General features: G+C 42.0%; 1 protein-coding gene across 1 annotated transcript in view; it reads left to right on the forward strand.

Moving 5' to 3' along the window:
• The window catches only part of xylt1 (xylosyltransferase I), a 75236-nt gene extending 62537 nt beyond the window's left edge, over positions 1 to 12699 (forward strand). The window contains exons 9-11 of the mRNA XM_047578895.1: positions 30 to 228; positions 6110 to 6443; positions 9656 to 12699. Coding sequence (XP_047434851.1) covers positions 30 to 228; positions 6110 to 6443; positions 9656 to 9978 — 856 coding nt within the window. The 3' untranslated portion in view covers positions 9979 to 12699. The remainder of the gene's footprint in view (positions 1 to 29; positions 229 to 6109; positions 6444 to 9655) is intronic.
• Positions 12700 to 23427: the final 10728 nt, after the last annotated feature.

Consider the following 23427-nt stretch of genomic DNA (forward strand, 5'->3'; position numbering starts at 1 on the left):
GGATTCTCACTTTCTCAATGCTCTGCCAGGTACTTCCCCATGGGCCACCCGGTGTCAGTGCATCTCTACTTCCTGGCCGACCAGTTTCAGGGCTACCTGGTAAAACACCATGCCACCAACCTGGCAACCAGCAAGCTGGAGACCATGGAGACTTGGGTGGCGTCCAAGAAGAACTTCAAGCTAACCACCCCTGCCACCAGCACATTCAGCAGGTTGCAGTTCGCAGAGGTGAGTCAGCGTATTGGCTTGTGTGTCTTAGCACTCACTATTAATTTGCATTTAAGTCACTTTGTTGGCGTGAATTACAAAACAATCAGTCAGCCATTGTCAGCGTCAGAAAATGAGTTCCATTAAAACTCTGAGCACCACACAGGAAACACACAGCTCTTCGGCATATAATTAGAGGTGAGATATACAGCTCATTGCCATGGTGACCTTATATTCATTCCAATGGCGCCCTTGCCAAAACTTATAGCACCGCATCAACACACAATTAAATCGGTGCCTGTAATGGCCTTGTAAAATGTAAATTGATTAAATTCATCCACGTTTATAGGGATGAGCGCTTCATGTGCTGCTTATTTGTTGTTTCCTAATAGAACGTCTTCTCACCTTCACACTAGAATGCTTCCCCTGATTGTCTTGTTATGTTAATCTGTGTTTCTGTTTACCACAACGCCTGTTTAGGCTACAGCCACTCGGCTGTGATGAGACAGCGGCCGAGTGTCTTTTTAAAAAAGGACAAAATTAACTGAGAGAACGTAAATTGACCTTTCTCTCTGCTTTAGCATGCGCGGTGACGTATGTGGCAGAAATGTCAGCACATTTGCGAATGGATTTGTTTGTGCGTGTAGAACACTCATACACCTGGACACACTTTGACCCAGTTTGACCTTGTTTTATTTTCCGAGTGAACACAAAGAAATCCAGGCACCCAGCTGCCATGCTGCTCCCCTCTTGCTAAGCCCAGTTTGTGTGTCTGGTCTATGAAACAGCGAGTGACAGAGTAGTGATGTGAGCTGTGGCTTTTATCTGCATGCTCAGCCTTAGAAAGTATTCGCTGTCTGGCACTGTGCGGTGGCTGTCAGTCACTCAGTTTGCCCATCTGTCATTCAAAACATGAGCAGAAAGAGCTTATTCAAGACCCCTTCAGCTCGGTGCCTTTTGTCAACTTAGTAGATACCATTTATACCAAGGCTATACACTGGAGTATGCTAGATAAACCATGGTTGGCTTAACATTGTGTTCCCTGTCCATCTCTAGAAATAAAGATATGTCTTTCTTTTCACTCCCCCGTTGATGTCTGCCAGCTGTCTTCGTGGGTCTTTATAACGCACGATTTAGTATAGGACCACTTAAAGCCCACATGGTTAAAATTAGAGTTTCACCTCAAGTCAGACTTGACATTGAGAAGTATATTACACTGTGATGGATAACTCTTATACAGAAGAAGGACTGACTTTTCACTCATGGTTTAGTCTTAGTTGTAACAGCGCGTCCAGTATCATACTGTACATGTACACACGTACCATGGTAGGTTGAAAATAGCTAGAATCCATTATGTTGTGATGTCATCCATAAAATGCAGCCTGAAATATTGGGATTAACATTATTTTTTTTCTCAAACTCAAACTGGTAACATTATAGTACTACCGGTTTGGATCATTTATTTATTTTTTGAAGGGTAATTTTGTCAAACCTCGTCTACATATAAAGTGATTTGCTTGTCGCCTGTTCGCTTTGTAGCTGACAGTTGGACCTGAATCTGGTTGCCTAGGTAACCCTTGTACTTGTATATTTCCCACCTGAAATGGATGAAACCAGGAGACTATAAATTATCATGATGACTGGTCAAGAACTGTCCCTCACTGCCATCATCGCCTCCCCATCACCGAATCACCAAATGCTCCAAACTCACTATCAGCATGGTGCATTTGGTGGTAGGAACCAAAGCCTACAACTCACTGAATTTTAATAAATGTTATTGCCCTTTATTTTTTGTATTCATTATAATTTTTATAATTTATTTTTTTTATACTGATAGATTATTTTATGCTTTTATTTTTACACTCATATAAGTTCTGTGTTTTTGTACAAGAGAGCAAAAGTTACCAGAGTCAAATTCCTAGTATGTACGCGCATACTTGGCCAATAAAGCTGACTGTGCTTCTGCCCCTGCTCCTTCACATTGCTGCTAGTCTACACCTTATAACCCCAATGGGCAGATTTGGTTCATGAAACAATTACAGAATAAGCCTGGTTGTTTAAGTTTGTCCATATAAAGGGACATGGTCAAAGACCACAAATGGGAGAGGTCTTCTGACTACTCCCTGTGTCCCACCCTCTTTATTTTCATTGTTTTCATTAGCTGTTGGCAACACTTGTTTGCACTTCGGTCAGTTATTAGGTTAGACTACCAGATTACGTCCAGATTCAGCTCAAAATATTCAAACATGTTTGATTGACTACGATTGGGGTTGATTTCGGTCTCTTCCCCTCACACACTATCATATTTTTGTGCCAACTACCCAACTAGTGTAGATTGGTGCAGACTTTAGCCAGCTGGAAATTGTGGGTAAAATTGTAGTGTGTCCTCATTTATAGAGTCAATAGTCAATATACCATGTTGACCTGTGAGCTTTAGATATCAGTAGAAAGATATTTTTTCCTACTTTTGACAGAGCCCGACTATATATTTCCAGTTTATGGAATATTCACTCTAAGCTAAGCTAAGCTATCGTGTTTGGCTGTAGCTTTACATCTTGTGCACAGCCATGATTGTGTTAGTAATCTTCTCATCAAGTTTGGAACAAGAAAGAAAGTAAAGTACATTTTCCCAAATTTTTCATTTATATCTGTTTGGATACATCACAGCTTGCGTGCTTATTACAGAAAATGTCATTTCCTGTCTTGCACTCTTGTCGTGCTCTCCGTCTCCCCTTCCTCACCCATCACTCTCCTGTGTATCTTTATTAGCCCCTATCCATCTTACCCATAGTGCTAGTTCAGTCTGTTCCCCTGGGATGTCGTCCGGTTCTGCTGGTGTACACCTGCGTTTAATTACACCCTCCTTCACCAAAAGTGGCACTAATAAGCCACTGAATGGACCCTCAAGGGACATCCGTGGTCTATGATTTTAAGCAGGTCCAGATGTAAAGTGGGACTGTCCATGCCCTTGGCGGATCAAACTGACCTGCCTTATTTAATGGAAGTGTCAGACTGTAGGCGCCGGCCAGCCGGTGACGTGGAGCAAAGGTTTGCAGGGTCGCCAGGTCACTGAGAAGCAATGGAACAGAGCTGTATTATGAGGTGGGAGTGTTTTATGATTTCTATTAAGTCAGGCGCCGAATTGAGCAGAGGATGAAACAAGTAATATAGGTAGAGACATATGTTGAAAAAAGTAATAAAAGAGAAATATATAATGTACGAGTCGTTATCAGATCAAGAGTCTCCCCTTCCTTTCGTCTGGTCAACAGCAGCCAAGATTAAACCTTCTCAAAATTAGCAGTGGCTATTAGTAAATTACAGGTTAGGAATGGAAATTCTGAATAATTGGTCCAAGTGAGTGGAAAGTGTGAGTAAACAGGATGCCAGACCTGTAAAGGAATAGAATAATTGACAACATGGGTTTGAGTCCTGATGAGTTTGCCAGCTCAGCACTAGTTCCACAAAAGAATATTCTTCTAAGTGTAGCTATAAGTGGAAGAAGGAAATAAGCCAGCGAGTTGGTGAACGGCCCTAAGGCCTTATTGGGTTTTGGTCTTAAGCCAAAGCTTATTGGGTTGAATCAGCAAGGGACAGGTTGAGTGTGAAGGTCATCCTGAGCTATAGGCTGAAGCTGAGATGGGACAGAAGTTAATCCCTGTTTGACCCACTTTTGTACCGTAGGAAATAGTTTCTTGCTACTGGTGTGTTCCTCTGTTACCTATAGAGGCATTTATGAATGCGCCTGCACAATTTTAGCAGTTGTGACAGAAATGGTATAGACAGTATTTGTGCCGTCAAAAGGTCAATATATATGAAGCAGGGAACCGTCTTGTTGTACTCCGTGTTTCTGTGGTCAGTAGGACAGGGTCTGTTGAGCCTGGTCATGAGGCAGTCAAACAGTCAGACAAGTTGCATGTGCACCTTATTAGCCTGTGTGTATACACTAGATGTGTGTGTGTGTGTATTAGTGTAGTCTCTGGAGTGACGAAGGGAAGCTACCCAACTTGGACTGCAGCACCAGCTGTGCATAATTCATGTTGCACTTAGTTGCTGTTTGTTGCCAAATAGACTACAGGCCAGAATCAGAAGCAAGTCCTAAGGGGCTTCTTCCAAGGAGGTGTTCACAGGTGTTCAGCACGCAGTTGTGAGACATCGGGATGTTCACATGTCATGTGTGACATGTCTTACATGTCCCGATGTCTCACAACTATGTGGTTAGACAGCCGTCTGCAGGCTTTCTCCTTGTGGAATATACTGAGAGTCCTTCGTCAATACTCCCAGCTTTTCTTTGTGTGGTTTAAAAAGGAGAGTGATGACAATCAATCGGGGGAGGGGGGTGCGGTGTGTGCCAGCGAGTCAGCCTTGAATAAAATAATGAGCTACTCAGGTGCCACACAAGAGAGTTGATTAGTCATTTAAAGAGAAAGGAATCAAGGTCCAAGGGGCATGTGTGGAAGGGGTCAGTCCAATAATTGAAAGCGGGGTGACTTCAGCGGATGTTCAAGACACGCACACCTTCCCTGGGCGGCTCATTTATTTGCATAGCGTCTATTTATACTGTACATGGCAATCTCAGAGGATGTAATGCGGAGTCAATTCCAGTCAGCCATTGATCGTCCACCCGGGTGAGGCTCTGTTAATCAGCTACCATTGTAAGGACGAGCGCTTCCCAAAGCCGCCATCCCTCTCACATTTCTGCCAACACCTCAGACATTTATTCCTTTCAGTGTGTGTGTGTGTGTTGCCTCCCTCTCTATCACTCTGTCGCCCTCATCAATCTCTATCGCTCCATGTCTCTCATTTTGCATACTGCACAGCTTCGCACAGATCTCTCCGGTTACAGCGTCGACCACTATGAAACATATAGGCTGATATAGACTAATTCTTATTATCAAGTCCGACGTTGTCATAAAAAGACATAACCACTAACCTGCAGACACATGCATACCCAGTGTTAATTATGTGAACGTGTAGGTCCTTAAAGTGGCTCACTGTTGCTCACTGGCAGTCTTCCAGTGTGTTGTGTGCTGGCAGCTCGTTTCATGTTCTGCAGCCGGTGGAGGTGGATGTCTTATAATTTGCCAAAGACATATTTGATTTAGTTGTATCTTTTATTTTTTCTTATATTCATTTTATTTATCTCATAATTGAAGCGGAGGATGCATCTTCCTAGTCTCTGCGGAAGCATTGAAACCTCATTTCTACGAGCTCTCCTCCCTAGACTCCCTTTTTTTTCAGTTGAAAGCTTGTGGTCGCTGTGTCTGCATATAATCAGTGAGTTCCTCTATTTTTTATTTTTTTTTTTTGCTAAGGATGTAATCCTTTCCACTGTAGTTTCTGTTTGGGACGCATACTGTTCACTCTGGATACTGGTGTTCATGGCCCTCTGCCTCTCCCTTCCCATCACTGTGAAATGTGTTCAGAGAGCAAACAGGGATGCATTTGATCTTCGCCCCTTGGGGATGTGGTCAGGATGTAGTCATACGCGTTCTTCAGCCTGCCTCTCGCATTCCTTGTTAAAGATACACTCGGGCACAGCAGCAAGAGTGAACAAATATAGTCAAATGTGCCGGACCAAACTACCAGGCTTGTCAGCTACTGCATATTTTAACATTATGTAACAGCTGTGTGGAGGGTGGAGCTTGATTGTGGTGCCGTTTGATGAAAAATGCATGCTGAGGATAACAGCTCGTGATAATTTAGTGCAGATATTGGTTTGTTTGAAAACTATAGAGAACTGGTGCATGCACGGTGTATTACTTATTTATATGTGCTATATGCATTTCTTGGAGTGAATACCTACACAGGAACATCTCATGTGTTTTGTGCTGTTGTTGTTTCTCTGCTTGTCTCTGTTCTTACCCCATTCTGTCACTCACTCTCTTCTCACTCCCGCTTTCAGATCGGGACAGAGTGGGACGCCAAAGAACGCATGTTCAGAAACTTTGGCGGCCTGATGGGTCCCATGGACGAGACGGTGGGCATGCAGAAGTGGGCTAAAGGGCCCAACGTCACCGTCACGGTCGTGTGGATCGACCCCACCAACGTCATCGCAGCCACCTACGACATCCTGATTGATGCCAGCGCCGAGTTCACCCACTATCGCCCGCCTCTCAACCAGCCCCTGCGTCCTGGCGTGTGGAGCGTCCGCATCCTGCATCACTGGAGCCCCGTGGCTGAAATGCACTTTCTAATTGCGCCGTTGGCTTTTAACAAGCGCCAGCCCATACGACAAGGTGAGAAAGAGACACTCTGTGGATGTTATGAGGCTTATTTGCAACTAGCACTTGCCATTTGTTTCACCCTTAGCATAACACCAAATTACTATTGATTGTGTTATTTGTACAAATAGCCTTGCTTAGCTTATTGCGCAGCTGTGCTGTTTCTCAACCGCAGACGATCATTCATCAAAGAAGTATCTAAGATATTATACCGAATGGAGACTTCTCTGCACTCTCCAGATTTAGGCTCACACCGCATACGGTGTGTCTTCGGAGTGCAATTTAATAAAGCAGCACCGTTTGTGATGCTCATAACATTGAGTTATCGTTGACACTGCGTCCAAGTCGACTTGGATTGTAGTTTGAGAAGCTGTATTTTGTGGGTTTTGTATCATTATACTGTCAAGTGCAGCCGGGTGAAAGTAATATTCTCTCTAATAGTGCCTGAGTACAGTTTCGAGGTACTGTATCTGTGTTTTGTGCTTCTCTACTCTACATTTCAGAACATAGCAAGTGCGATTTTTTTGTAGGAGAACATTTTTTAGATTAGCCTCGTGTCATACATCTCAAATTGACAGTTATTTACTTCAGTGAGTTGTCGTCTTCTTGAATTCAGCGCAGTAGTTTAGTCTCTGCACTGAATTACCATTCCACTGGCAACAGCATTGTGCCACAGACTAAACATTCACTGCGAACACCTAAATGATTGCTGATTTAGGTGTTTCAAAATGTCTGCAGACACGCACACACTCTCACACACGCGAACGCATGCGCACAGCCTTGTGTTCGCAGCGATGCCCTTTCTAATCAAGCCTCTGGGCCTCTGCAGACCCTGGTTATTTGTCATCAAGTCACCCCTAATAACCCAGCAAGCTGCTCATACATACTAAACAGAGTGTTAAACAACAGCGCACTTAGCCCTCCAAAAACAATGACACAATTAAATCAATCAGTCAGCGTGGATAAGGGGTAAGACTGCATTGTTCTAATCCATAAGCAGCCAGTTTTCTGTGAAAGTCACATGAGAGCTGTGACGCCAGCCTCAGAATAATCACGTCTTTCTCCGTTTAATAATCCCCCTGAGCCTTTTAATGGCGAAAAGAAACAACAAATAAAGTTGCAGCTTTTGTCTCTGACCTGAGCCTCGTGGGGCGGTTTGTGCGACAGCGCATGTTAAATATTAATCGCTGGTTTGTGGCTGTTTAAGTTGGTTGGTATTTGGCAATTATGGCTTTTCAATTAATGCACAGATGGAGAAGGTTTCTCACGTTAGCACCGTACATTTTCCATAATAAAGTGTTTCCCCACTGGTACGTACTGTCGCTGTAACTTCTACTGCACCTCTGATACAAGCAAACACCGCTGTTATAAGCGGTTATAAGGACCTAAAAGAAAAAAAAAATGCAGTCTCACAATCCCTAGAAAAAAATATTTCTCGATGTTGGTTGTTTCTATAATAAAATCTTAAAACCCTAATTTTCTAAAAGTAGTAGAATAGTTTATGTAAGAGGCATGAGGCCTGAAACAGGACAACATGTGCTGTCCTAGTATGCAGACAAAAATAATAAATATTTTAAGTGATTTCTGCTGCGGAAAACAGTTGAAATATTGTCAAACTTCAGTTGTTACATATTTTGTTAAAATTCTAAGAACTCTTATTCTACTTGTACTTAATTCTGTGTCTTAATAAGTACATGACCACTGCAGTGACCACTGATGGATCATATTTGGATTTGTTTTAAAGCTGTCAGTTTGCCTTGAGAGTTAACTTTACTTCTGTGCATTTACATCAAACTGCGTTGTATGTTTTCACCGTATAAATCTGAAGTATACTTCATACATAATTAAAGCGCGTTTGATATATGAATAGCTCAGTCTTCCAGTTTATGCGTCAGACAATGCATTCATAAAGCAAAGCAATAAAATGCACTCTCATCGAGTCGAGTGCACTCAGGGAATCATTTCTACTACAGCCTTACTTGGTCTGGTGTGATGTCTTATCAGGATATTTTTGTGTAGCGGGCATAAACTATGACTTTTGTTCTGTTAACGCTGCATTTCAGCCATAAAACTGCCGGCCTCCAAGGAGATTAGTGAAGGTTCTGGCATAGTGTAATTGCCGCTTGTGGCCACAGAGGCCGCTGTCTCCCTGCATCAAAAACCTTAATTAGTTTGGTGTGGGCTGTTGCCTTGGGTGTCGGGGCTCCGCTTTGGTTCACATTAGAAACAGTGATTGTGTGTTTAAATTCGTAAGACATGTCTGAGTTATATCATATCCATATATTTTACATATTTATCATGCAAGGATGTGTAATTATTAGTTACGCTGAATTATCAACTTCTTTGTGTTTAGATGGAGATTATAGGTATTATGTAATAATCTTATGTATACTTGGCTTGCTCTGTGCGTGTTGTAATGTGTGCTTTGGTCTTAGCTGTTCCATCCACCCGCCTGTAATTTACTGCCTTGTCTGGCACCAGGTTTTCCTCCTACATGCAGTGCCAGTAAAACTTTATGATGTGGCCTTCTGTGCGGCACATTGGCAGCGGCAGACGCATGTATGCATGCGCACACACAGCCGTGGCTACACATTTTTCTGCACAAAACCCCTACACAGGCGCAGTAGGCATGCATAGCACACACTGCTACCACAGAGCCACGGTGGCTGGCACTGGTTGAGCATCGCCTTTGCCTGGTGGAGCACCTCATGTCTGACTGTAGCTTTCTTTCACCGGTGTGTGAAAAGCGCTGATGTCTGCTAACAGCTGGGTGAGAGGGAGCTTGTGTTCCACGGCCACGCTCAGAAGTGATGGCTAGCGACCCAGTTAGAGGACCAGTGAGGAATTTAAAGCTTTGCTGGAGCTGAGGGTGGAGAAGGTGTTTTAAGGAGAAGTCGTGTCTGTGTTTACTGTCTTGCTCCGGGGCTTGACCGTCATGGGAAGAAAGAATGAGGGCACGTCTTGAATGTCCTTAATGTTCCGAAATGTCAGCATTGCAGTGGCTTGATATACCGCAGTCCGGTTTTAAAAATCAATCCAAGCAAATTAGCTACCGATGTTAACTTTTTAATTTAATAAGAAGTTAAATCATGTCTTTGATATTTTCTCCTCTCTGTCTTGGTGCTGACTGATCTCCCAGCATTTTCCTGCTCCTACGATCTGTCTTCCCAACGCTGATTATGAAATCTTAACTCACTGTCTCTTTCTTCATTCCCATATTTCTCCAGAGGATGCTCTGAAGCTCCACAACGGGCCAGAGAAGAACAGCTACATGGAGCAGAGTTTCCACGGCCTCAACCCGGTGCTCAACATCCCCGTTAGCTTGGGTTACGTGGAGCAGGCCAAAAGGAACGCTGCCCTCACCGGCCCAGAGCTCGACCACTGGTTGGACAGCCTGGTGGGCGAGCTGTGGGAGGCAGCCGACGTCTGCGCCGTGGGCCCCACCGCCTGCCCCGTCATGCAGGCCTGTCCCAAGAACCCGTGGAGCTCCCTGAGCCCAGACCCCAAATCCAAACTGGGAGCGCCACGCGCCGACGGTCGCATCAGGTAGCAGCGAGGCCTCCAGCTGGACAGGAGGCCCTGGCACTGTTTCTTTTTATTTATTTTTGAGGTTTGTTGCAAGTGGAAGGAAATGCAAAGGAAGAAGGTGGAGGAGATGTCAAGGGTGTCTGGACGGAAAGCGAGAGGGAATGATTTTCAGATCCTCCCACTGGGTTCCTTCTTTTAAGAGATTATGCTGGCTTTGCTATTTCAGTCTCTGTGTATTTATTTTTCCTCTCATGGCTGAGTTTTACTGTGATCAACGCTTGCAGTTTTCAAGCATTTAGTTTGCCGCTGAATGAATTATGGAGTCAGCTTTTAATGCCCTGCACAGGGCACAGTGGTCTCATGAGTATGGACTGCCAACCCTTCCAAGACCTTAGTGTGGAGGCAACCAGGAACTGTTCAAAAGTATTCAGACAGCCCAAAACTAATTTGGATGCGACTCAAATGCAACACCGTTAATAATGAACTTGTCAAAGCCAATTACTTTCTAGATGTGTCTAGATAGTTCACTGATGTTTGTAAATCAGAATAATTAACTTCCTTCAGTTCAGTGCCTGATCAGGTTGTGGAGCTGTTGCCGTGGCTCCACTAACAATGTGCAGCAGTCACATTGTATCAAAACGGAACGCGTATACAGACAAAGGCCTCCTCAGAATAACTGGATTATTGGAACAGTTTGGATTATAATAGAAATTCCATGTAGACACTTTAGCATTTGATGACATGAAATGCTCCATTTGTGGTTGTTGTACAATAGTATTATAAGACCTAACATTCACATTGTGTAGATTACTTAAACAACACCCAGATGTTGTGACAGGTCGAGGAGAAAAAGTCTTTCGCACATCTTGGATTTATTTATTTTTTTGTCTTTCTTTTTTATTATTTTTTGCCAACTTGCCTCAAAAACAAAAAAATTATCTCAAGCTGACCTTAAAATTCCTGTCCTTGTTTTAGCTGTCGCCTATTTTTTTATTCCAGTCATTTCAACACACGTTATGTTGTACATAATTATACACAAAGTCTCAAAAATGGTGTGAATGACGGGGGTGTGAGTCCATGAGTCGCTATTTATTTATAAGTTTATATTAATACTGATATTTTTAGTCAGTGACTAAATAACTGCGACGCTGCCTTGGCAGCATGATAAATATTTTTTTGTAAAGAAAGCCGCCTTTATTTACAAAGGCCACCACCCCGAACTTATACTGTATCTTTTTATGGCCCGCACCTGTGTGTTACTCAGTGTTGTCCTGTCTGAATAGATCTCCTTGTCTTGGTTTCTTACATGGCTGTGTGCCAAGCGCATCACTAGAAAAAGCCACCCTGACCTGTGGGGTCAGAGGTCAGCTCTACTAACAACCTCACCTAACAGAGAGGGTGAAAACACTGTTCACGAGCGAACACACTGGACGGCGTCTGGATAGAAGAGGAAACTGTCACTCTCGGTGTTTCATGGTCCCTGTCAGTTTCAGAATGATAGTGCGTGGAAGTGATCTTCATGCTGTGACAATAATGTACAATTTCAAGTGAATATCGTGTTGTATCTTGATTGCAAAATGCCTATTTATTAGATCGGGTCCATGGCACCTTTTCGCTCCTAATTGCATTTGAATTGTGCCATCAAGACAATCTCTGAATATCTGAGACAAGTTAATTACGCAGAGGGTAGCGCCGCACCGCAACACATCCTGAACAAGAGGTACGGTCACATATTTGTTTTACCTCGAAATAAGTTTCATCTGAAGCCAATTAGGTTTCCATCTGTGAGTGTCAACATTGTTTAGTGACCACACGAGCTAAGGGAGTGTTTTTGCACAGTCTAATTAACAGACATTACTGTTCATTAATGTCAAGTTCACCTTGCCTCTCTTGTCAGATGTGTGTGTTATAGCTGATATCTCTCCTTCCCTCTCACATCTGCAGCGCTTCTGGGGTTGGGTTGTTTTCCTCTGGCCGGCTTCTGCTGCCATCTTTGAACTTATAGTGCCACCGTGCTCAGAACAATTACTCCTCGCGAGACATATTATGATGTAAGATCAATGACAGTTTTGGAAAAAAGGTGAATTAATTAAATGTAACTAAATGTGAAAGTCCTATTTTGTAACAAAATTATTAACAAATGAAGAAAATGTACATAGGTATTTTGTATTGAAATTATTGTTTAAAAGGTATTGTACGTGTAAATACAAATGTGGTAAAATGAAAATGAGTGTCGATAACTGGCCACAAAGAGTGAATAGATGGTGTTTATTGATCAAAGTAACATAACCTGTTTCAGTGTTTTGGACAGATGTGACAACAACCTTGTCCTGTTTGCCTCTCAGAGAAAAATCACATGCCAGATTGTTGTTGTTCTTGCTGGAATGTATTGTCGAGCAACTGTTGCACAAATTTCTCTGACTGACGTTTCCCCTGTTACTTCTTTTTCCGGGGAGGCTCTGTGTGCCTTAGCTGACTTTTAGAACCTTCTCTGTCCATTAAAAGAAAATCATTATTTTGTTATTTGTTTTGATGAAAACCATGAGTCTGTCAAGTGATTCTCTGGTACCGCAACACCAAAATGATGTCTGCTGTTGTATATATATCATCAGGCCTTCTGTCGTTATCAGCTTTTATTTTTTATTTTTTTCTTCCCTTTGGGAGATTTGTTTTTGTCGTACTTGACCGGCTTGTTTTACTTTTCTCTGACTGCTTTTTGGAAATAAAACTCTCCAGAAAAACATCTCGTGTGGATCTGTGCCGTAGCAGTAATTTAGCAGCGAGCATATCGTGGCTGATAACAAAACATTATGCTGCTGAAGCAAATTTCCACCATAACCCTGTTGTTGCTTATTAAATCCATGTTGCTTTGCGGCTTAAGTGTATTTAACTGGGTAATATAACAAATTTACAGCATGGTTTTATTGACTCACAGGGATCGTTAATCTTTAATCCTATTTCGTTAATATCATTTGAGGGGTATTCATATAAAGTGTGACTAGAGAAATGGGGTTTAGTTGGTTTGGACATCTTTGATCAGAATACAAGCACTCGCACAAGAAGAGGAGGCAAAACAAAATGTGGTGTAAAACAGAACGGAGCAAAGTTGTTCTACTATTAACAGGTTAAATTACTATGTGTAGCATGCAGTCAATGACTTTCAGTAATTACCTTATGAGGCGGATGGATTTTTTTCAGATTTGTGTGGTCAGAAGATAACAGTTGTCCTCCTTGTCAGGTTTCAAGCTGTGTCCTTGTGGCACTGGCAGCTTTATCTCTGTTTACAGCATTACAACGCGACTAAAAACATACAAAGCAGCCCAGAGTGGCTCATTGACATCCCCCGTTGTGCGTCATTGAAATCGTCCAAGCCGCCTGGTACTGGAGATACAGTAGGTCAGGAGTGCAAACGCAACATAAGAGATTCTTTTATGCACATTTCCTTACTAAAATGGTGAGACTTGTCAATAGAGTATATTGAGTATAGAGCTACACTGACTTCCTGTTAGCTTTAAAAACTTTTTGCCGGATACAGCCGATGGTTTCCAGCTGCCCCAAAAATACCAAAATGCAAACAAACCACCAAAATATTCGATCAATATTTTGTTTAGTGCTGTATCAAACCACAGTGCTTACGCTAGCGAAGCCTACCATTACAAAAGCAGCAATGCAGAAAACATACAGCACTACAACTACTCACATCTGGTGACTACATAGAGCACCTCTCTGCTCAGTTTTGTTCACAGCCACCTTTCTAAACCACACAATCTGGGTTGGTCAATCTGGCAACACCGTCCTCTAGCCGTAGCTTGTTGGGTTTAGCTTGAGATAGATGGTGATAGACTTAATGGTTTGTTCAGTCGTCGCAAAGTATTTTTTGCCAGCCTTATTCCAGAAAGTTCCCAAGGATGAACAACCATGACACCATGTGTCTGCGGGTTACTGTAGCGATTAACCTGCATATGAACCTTTTTAGTGTCTTTCAACTCATTGTTTTTGGTTTTACAGAGCACGATGTGGCTGTTATGGTTAAGTCATACTGCTCTCAAAAGCTTTTTTTCCACTTGTAACTGAAAGATAAATCCATGCTACTTTACCCTCGGCTCCATACAGCAGACGAGACGAACATGGTGAAGCACTTCACAGCTAAAAGCCAAATATTCCCTCAGGAGTTGAAGGGGAGAAATCTAAAGCTTAAAGGTGAAGCTAAAAGTGAGTACTGGACTAACGTTTCAGAGGTATCAAAAACATATCTTCAAATTTAAGATGAATGTTTTGCTAACACAAAGGCCTAACAATTCCTACAATATTATAATAATTTAACAAAATTTTCACAAAACTATTTTACAATTATATTATCTTACTATTTTACATGAATTTAAGTATAAAAGGGAATTTAAAAACACATTCACACTAATATTGACAATTAAGAAACTGAAGATTAGCTCCTCATATGCCTTGCAGTTGGAAATCATTTGGGGTTTTAACCGCTGTTTCAAGCCATAAGTATTTTCCTTTAGTCAAACAGAGGTGGTTGAACTGTTAACTGCGGGTACATCTAGTTGCTCCCATATGTTTTCCACCAAATTAGCTTCAGCAATTGTCCTCACACAGAGTTTCTCACCCAACACCCACATCATAACACAGCTCTTTAATGTGTGGCTACAAAGGAAAGTTAAAGCATTTTATATGTGTTATGGCTCCAAATGAATACAACCACAGTGCACAAGTTAGGCACAAATCAGAAAGTGACATATTGTGTCATTTTTTTAGTAAAGAGAAGCAAATGCATGATATATCATAGCAAGAGGCAAATGTTAATATATTGTTACTTAGTATTACTTAATAAATAAAAATAAATAAATAAAGTAAATAAAATCGGTTCGGCCCTTTTAGTCTCATAACTTCATCTATTGGTCAAGCTTGACTGCGTCATCAGGAATTGTCATTAGGAATTGTCAAGACGTTTCCATATTTAGATGAATATGCTGACTCTTAAAACCTTGCGGCAACATTCAACAACCATGAGTTCCGCTAAGTAACTAACCGTGGATCTGAATATTAAGTTAATTAATGGCTACAGTGCTGGGGACAGCTATAAAAAGATAACGAGGCACTTTGAGCTTCCAATTTCTTCTGTCCGCAGTATTATTAAGAAACGGCAGTTAAGGGAACTGAAGCTGAGACCAGGAGGACTGCTCATCTGTGGTCAGTTCTTCCTTATGGATTCATTTCAACTTTAACAGGAGAATTTTATTGTAAATGATACAATATCTGAATGAAGAGCTCAATGTATGTCTAAAAAAAGTAGTTAACATCTTTTTGCTCGAGCTGTGTGAACACTACGACTTTTGTGCAAAATCTGATGATTCATATCCCAACATGATCTCACAATGTTCCAAAGAGCTTCTAGTGATGTCATGAATGTTTGACTTTCTCCGTCTTCAAATAACCTCATAAATGCTCAGTGGGCTTGAGGTCACGAAACTGGAGAAAATCCGTGGCCGTCAGCACTCCTTGATCTTCTTTGGTCTTCAAGTAGTTCTCGCAAAGCTTTGAGGTGTGTTCGAGCTCATTATCATGCTGCAGTGTGAATCCGTTTCTACAAAAATGCAAGCCAGAGGCTGAAGCATGTCCCTGAAGAATAGAGTACTACTTCTCCCCAGTCAGGGTGGAGTCGATTTAGTGCAGGTGTAGTAACACCCCCCCAGGTTTGAATATTCTAGCACCATGTTTCAGCATAATACACTGTGGTATCCAACTAATTCACCATAAATACAACTTCTTTTTCCAGTAAGCACAGCCACAGTGGAAGGCGATTTCCTTCAACAAGCCTCTGAGTCATCAAGTTCACCAAAAGAATGGGGGAAAATTCCCCCGTTTGTCATCATGGTAAATACCAGACATTTGCTTCAGTTTGATTGGTAACTGAGAAATAGTGTATGATGTTGAATATTTATCTTCTTGTTTCACTTCTTCTCTTTATAAATGTCTCTGAGCCCCAGTCTGGTCTCAGACTCAACTGCTGCTGAAAAAGGGAAGACAAAATAACACCTAGCCAGCTTTTAAGCATGGGCAGGATTTGGGCTTGTGGCCACTGGAACAAGAAACCGTGTAGTGATAAAAGGAAAGACGGAGCCCAGTAATAATGAGTTGAATAAAAAGGTCTTTAGTCTTTATTTGCCTCTGCTTTTAACTTGGAAAAATGAACAAAATGCCTAAACACAGGCGTCTGAAAACCCAGGCAGAGACCTGCCAATTGATAAAGAACCTGGATTGTGTGTGTCTGTGCGTGTGCGTGCGCGTGTGTGTGTTCCCCAGAGGCTCTCTAACGTAAGGCAGTGCGTGTGTGAGTGAGTGTTTGACAGGCATTGATCAAAGGAACACTACAGTGCCAACAGATCTCATCTACTGTCCCCTAAGAACGATGAAGCCCACTGGGACATGCAGTCTAATTAGTCCAGGCTTACACTGTGCGCGTATGTGTATGTACATTCCCCGAGTTTGCAAGTACATGAATCATTGCAAGCAAAAAAAAAAAAAACATAGCAGACAGGGTTACATGCACGTGTGGGTGTACTGTTCAAGCGCCAGATGCGAAGCACTCGAACCACTGAATTCACCCGCAGGAGGAGAGACGGTATCGTGTTTGTTCGACTCGGACGTGAAACACTAAAAGCTGTCCTACTGATGTTGGGCGGAAATGACTCGGATTAATGGCAGATGAACACTCTGAAGATCATATTCAGCTTTTAATTCTGACACACATGTTGCCTGATTAATTAGCCTCCCTGAAACGCAGAGTGATCGTAATGACATAGTAGTCACATTCCTCTCCGCTGTGACATCTGCACATGGAAACCAGAAGAAGGCTTATTTATCAACAGTGAGTGCTTTTAAGCCCCAATACATTATAGGAAATTAGTTTCTGATCGTCTGCGCATAATAACACTGCCTGACTTGACAAATGCAAATGTAGGTATTTATCACCAAGAAGAAATATGGTTCTCTCCAAACTGATTGAAGGAACCGAATGGCATAGTTTTCTGACTCACATATCTCCTTAAGAATGAACAAATCATCAGAATCAACTTTATTGGCCAAGTATGTGTGCACATACAAGGAATTTGACTCCCGTCTCTTTGCTAAATGGTACAAACAAAGCACTTAAACAAGCGTAAAGCGTTTGTGTGGTAATGTAATCATAGACATGCACTACACATCTAGACCAGACCAGGCACCCCCACCCCATAGCAATGACACTCCTTGATGGCAGCAGGCATCCCCAGCAGGATGCAGCCTACAGAATATTAACAAGGTGGTCATAAGGTGTTATGCCTCATCTGTGTACAGTGGGGGGCTGTCAGGGCCTGCTACACCTTCTCTATAGGCTTAATTATATTTTCCACGAATACCCATAAAATCATTCCTAAAGGTCTGTTTGCTTCCTTTCATAGTTTTTTTCACAGCTGTCTCCTGGCTGTACTGTTTCCAAATATGTATTTTCATATAAAAGCTCTCATCCAATCACATTTCAGCCATGATTTGTTGCTAGGGTCAAAGAAATCTGCCCGGAGGCCTTCAGAATCAGTTCTGCAGGCCCTGCGGCATGAAATAAGTGTTGGTCAGACTGTTGCTTTAACCAGTCAGATTTTGAATTGAGGACACTGGGGCCTGTCAGCAGGTGTGCAGTGATGTCAGTGTATTCACAGCCTTTGACTGGATAGTCAGAGAGTGGCAGGCCAGAGCTAGCACACCGCATCTGTTGTGAGCTGGACGAGCAAAGATATAGTTTCTTGCATTAGTAATGGAATTCATCTCGCTGTATGAGATACTCGTCTACGATGCAACGTCCTGTTTTATTGTGATTTCGTATGATGTTGATGGTTTCTGTAGCAGCGTTAGTTGTATAAAGCTGGAGGGCAGGGAGTGGATGGCCCGCCACTGTCTGTGTATACATGTGATATACTGTGCGCGTCTCACACATCCTCCACTTTTGCAGTGTGACATTTCTGACTAATTAGTTTGGTCTTATTTGTGTGTTGAATATTTCATGAAATGTGTATTTTGAGAGCCTGCATACTGTCCTAATATGAATAAGGCAGGTTGGAAACCTTTTTGAACTGGAGTCTGCACCACAGTGATAAACTCTGCATCATGCATCGACGTCTCCTTACTTCTCTTTCTTATAAATTCTTCTGTTGCTGCTATTTTTCTCCCTTGTTGTCATTCCTCTTTGAGTTATCTCCTGTGATAATATACAGCTGGAGTATATGGAGTTTTAAATTGGATACAAGTAAGATGCTTGATGGCTTAGTTGAAGACTTGATGCTTGCCCTCCAGGTTTCAGGCTCTGGTTTCTGTGAAGCATCTTGAGACAATTGAATGAATTGTTATTGATGCTACATAAATGAAACTGAAATTTAAATTGAATATGGCTGATTTTACCTCTCAGCCCTCATCCTCCATATGTACAGCCTGCAGTTCTGAGATACTAAACATCAAGATTTCACCTCCCAGCAAGCAAAATGGTTCTGCAGTCAAACTTATCTTTGGGCATGCTTTGTGTATGCTGAATGCACCGTATGAAAAACCTCTGGCAGTTATAAATTGGATTGAATTCATTTTTTCAGATTCACAATCCAAACAAAGAAAATCTGGTTTATTTATTGTGAATTTATCACAGTTTAAATGAAGACCAATGAATTCTATTTCCAAGAGGGAATTTCTGAATATTATTAGAATGAACATTATTTTTAGCTCCTTTTTATTAAAAATGCTATCCAGCAGAAGAGCCACTTCACATGTTAGGCTGAAACTGAAAGGAGTAAAACTTCTGAAAGCAGAGAAGTTTACCATGTTCCAATATAACCTGACTCTTGCCCAGATATCGAGCTCAGCCTAATGGCCGGATTTTGAAAAGCCACTCTGCGTTTGGAAACAATGACAACTTTATCAGTAAAGCTTACTGCCATGTAATCACGAAGCCTACCGCCAAGTCAAGTGTCAGTCCAAGAAAGCATCAAGTGACCATCTGGCTACTAGTGCCAGTCAGCCTGCGAGCACACAGATGGCTGGGTTTTGATGAATTTCGTGCTCGAAGGGTGTGTTCTTTTGAAAAGCACATTAGAGCGATACTTTCCGAGATTTTTTCCGAGAGCCATCACCATCCTGGACTCTTACATGCAACAACTCCATCGATCAACATAATTTTTCACTGACACTGATGCAGCTGTTCTGTTCATTCTGTCTTACACTGCTGCTGTCTGTCTTCACTTGTAAAATATATTTTTACACTTTCTTTCTATATTTTTTAAATATTTTTTTCAATATTTTTAGTATAAAATATCTTACCTTTTGTAAAGATTACCTCTTGCACTATTTTGTATACACTTTGTGTCTGCACTGAAAAGCAGAAGCTCTCTAATGTCGTTATACACTGTATAATGACAGTAAAGGACATTTTATTCTATTTCTATTCTATTCTACTTAATATTCTTGCCCATGTAACATTTGGTGTTTTGGTCATTCTTTTTTCTTTCTTTCTTTCTTTTGACCAAATCTTAGAACCAACTCAAAAATAGCGGGCGTTCCTTTATGCTACAATATGTACATATTCAATTATAGTATTTACAGACAGAGCTTGGGTTCTGCTCTGCAGTGTCCCTTAATGCTCCCAACACTGCATAGTAATGCTGCCTCATAAAATAACCAAACCACTCTGGAAACTGGATGAACACAGAGTGCAAAGAACAGATGTGAAGATATAGAAAGCCTTGCTACGGTACATATTGTAAAAAACATTCATGTCATGTAAAACATGCACACACACAAAAAATCCTTTGCATCCACAATAGAGGATTTTATATACATATTTGGAGGGAACAAACATATCTTCCATAGAAGGGCCTACACTTATCCAGCAGAAATATCGATATATACTATTAGTACAATAATATTATGAGATTTTAACTGAAGGCCTTAACATAATCTCTACAACTTGCTATAATGACATCTCACACCTTAACGGCTTAAATAAGGTTCCTCTTGTCACTTCCACAAGAGGCTCTCATTACCGGTGCTCAGTCTCTAGCTCCTGAATCTAATTTCTGTGGACACGAACTTGATCATCATCACCAGTCATTTTACTGACTTGTTAATGATTCCGTTAAAATTTAGATATTACTTAATATTAATATAGCTATCAAAATATCCAAGATATTGCTCAGTTCCAAAGATGATCTCGTTCATCTGGTCAAGTGTACTGAAAGCCAATCATTTCCAACAATTCATTCATTTCATTTGACTATACAAACCCTTACCCATCCACGGGTCCTAATCAGAATAAATACACAGAGGACACAGTTGCAATAAATCACATTACTGCGCAGCACCTCCCAACCAGGGAAGTATTTAACAGTGATAAATGACATGTAAACGTGTTTGTTGTGTTGCAGTTGTAGAGAAAATGTATTCATCTCCACCGATATTATCTTCAAAAGTGTCCCTCTATCTCAAAGATTACAGCTGCAACCCACAAGGTTCCTTCTTTTGTTCACGGTTGATGAATCTGAAATGTATTCAGTCTGAAGAATTGGTAATTGGTATGCATGTATTCCTTCATCAGCTACACATAATATGCAACGGGCTTCACTGACTTTCTCCATGCGCATTTGTTATGGTCCAACCTCGCTGTTATGCCTTCATGAACAATTCCTCGCCGCTACGCTACTGCTGAAAACGCCGCCTCCTTGTGACTTTTAAAAATCTACACGGGGGCCACTGAAACACTCAAGCAGAGACGAAAATCGATCTAAAGCCGTGGGTTGAGGAAACTACCATTTGAAACTGCCATCGCCGGCCACTGAAAGATTTAAACAGAATGGGAATGGTAAGACTTTGATCACCAGCTGGCTGGTAATGACACTTATCTCTGCAATCTTCTTTCCAGTGGTCAGAATAATGACAGCATTTTTCCGTTCCAGTGTGCTCCTGCTACGCCGCGCATAGCCGCGCCTTTTAGCGGCACGCGCGCGAAAACATGAGAAAAACAGTCAAATCCGATTTGCCGCACGTCCACACTGGGCCTCTTCAACTTTTACTGCCGAGCCGATATATTCCCCGCCAGGCATGCAGGACGGCAGTACATGCCTGTGAGCTGGAGTGGGTGCTAAATATTTCAATAACAGCTCACAGATAGTGAGAAAGGACGGGAGAGTGCAGGAGATGCGGCGGGCCTTGGTGCTAGTCGCTGAGGGAGCAGCAGTGAGGGGTGACAGGTTGGTGCCGGTGTTACATGAGGAAATGTCTGAAAACATCAGCATTCGGACAGATAACAACAGCAGGGACATTAAAAGGCAGAAGTGGGCCAAGGCCACGTGGCACATCGATCAGAGGGGCTGACGAAAGGCATCCACAAGGTTTCTACTTACGCACCCGCCGGTACAAGGTGTGTTTGAGCGTTAGAGGCAGGAGGAAACAAGTTTTTACTCTCACAAGCAACACGACTGAAGGCGAGGGAACTCAGCGGAGAATAATGTGAGTTCATACGCCGGATTCATAAATCTATGTATGGGGAAGAAGAATCAGTTGTGTACGCAGAGGCATGCTATAAATCAAGCAAAGATGAAATCTGAAAGAAAAAAAAACAGCAGTGAAGGTTTATGAATGTTGATCAAAGATCCCATTCTTTGAAGAAATACAAGCGACTGTTTGTTATCATCTCTCCGGCTAGTTTAGTGCTACACATCGGACACAAAAGTGAGTCAAGTTCAATTCCCTGTGCCCCTCCATCCTTCAAAAAGACTGAGGCATGTGTGTCAAAGGCCATCCTCTAGTGCTGAAAAAGTGACCCACACAAACTTGTCTATCACATGTTTGTCTCTGAATAAAGTCTGATGAGGACACTGGGGAGAGTTTCAAAGAAAGAAGGGGAGAAATGTGTGTGTCCATCAGATGCGGTGTTGTTAGCTATGCCGTGTCTCATATCGACTACTATTATAACTTCTGTATCATGTTCTTTGATACAGATGTTCAAAAACATCTCAGTATTTCTACATGTCTTCTAGTCGGTCTCTGGGTATATTGCGGACTTTTAGACTCTGTTACATCATGCATTTTTACAATGTGGTAAAACTTGCATCACAGGAAAGGCTTCCATATAAAACTGACGCCCTATTAACACATACGCAATGACTTCACCTGATTAATGGCTAGCACGCAGCATGCAGTCATATTTTCTCCTCTTTCTTGAAGCTTAAAGTGAAATTGTCTAACTTTCCTACAGTCACCTGATGTGATACAACCCACTCGGCAACATCTGTAGGCGGGAAATCAACCGAAAAACTGCAGTTCCTCAAATGGCCACTTGAGGGTGGCTCCGAAAGCGATTCAATCCCCGTAGATTTCTATGTTGAAATTCTCACCAGAGCTAAACATGTTCACATCTAGAAAATGACAGGTTTATTATTATTAGTTGTTGTTTTTTTTTTTTTTTGTTAATTTCCCCCTTCATTTCTAAGGCGATGAATTGTTTATGCAACTCACCTGTTTGTATTCTACTGCACTTAAAGGTATACATAATTAAAGGCATGGACGCTTTTAGTGTCAGGGAGGTGCCATCTTGGGCGTGTGCCAAGGTATGAGCAAAACCCCTCCACTCCAGCTTCACTCAAGCTCCACTCATACTTCATCCATTTTTGAATTAGCTGGGATTTCAGAGTCAGGAAACCGGGACCTATCATTGAGGATTTGTGAGGATTTGTTTCACCAGAATCTTGCAGTGACTAATGATCTCTGACCTTTGACTCTCTGTTTAAACTCCTGTTATCAATTCAAATGTCTTCCCTTCTGGCTAGCTGGTGAAATAACAGGTTGTTGTTTAGATGAGCAATTCTGTTCAACTAGCCAGGATTTAATTATTGTCAAGTATGACTATATATGTCCCAAGCTGATCTGAAAAAACACACCTGCAAAAAATGCTTGTTGAAATAAATCAAAAACACTTCCAGAAGGCAGCGTTGGTTTGCAGACATTTTCTCCCCGCCTGCGCTGTGTTGAATTAACATATTAGGATTATTTAGTCTCAGTCTAACACAGCCATCGATTTTCTCGGAGCAGAGAGCCCGAGGTCGATTTTAAAATGCTGATCAGCTGTGTGTTTGAGTTAAGCTTTACAGCGGGGAAAAAAAAAAGTCAGGAGGAGGAGGAGAGCGGAGGGAGGCCGAGAACGAGGCAGAAAGACGGAGGCGTAGTGAAACAGGGACGGGGTAAGTGTGTGAAGGAGAGTGAAGGAACTGAGAAAGAGACAGAGACAAGGAGACAGCTCCCAGCAGAACTCTAAAACAACAGCGTGTCTTGCTGACGGATGATACACGGAGGCCGGCTGGCCAGCCAAGCGAGCAGCCCATTCCCTCCTGAACAACCCGTCACAGGATAGGATCCACATCAGCAGTGCATGAGAGCAGAGGAG

The sequence above is a fragment of the Mugil cephalus genome, chromosome 2, assembly GCF_022458985.1.
Source record: "Mugil cephalus isolate CIBA_MC_2020 chromosome 2, CIBA_Mcephalus_1.1, whole genome shotgun sequence".
In the NCBI taxonomy this organism is placed as follows: Eukaryota; Metazoa; Chordata; class Actinopteri; order Mugiliformes; family Mugilidae; genus Mugil; species Mugil cephalus.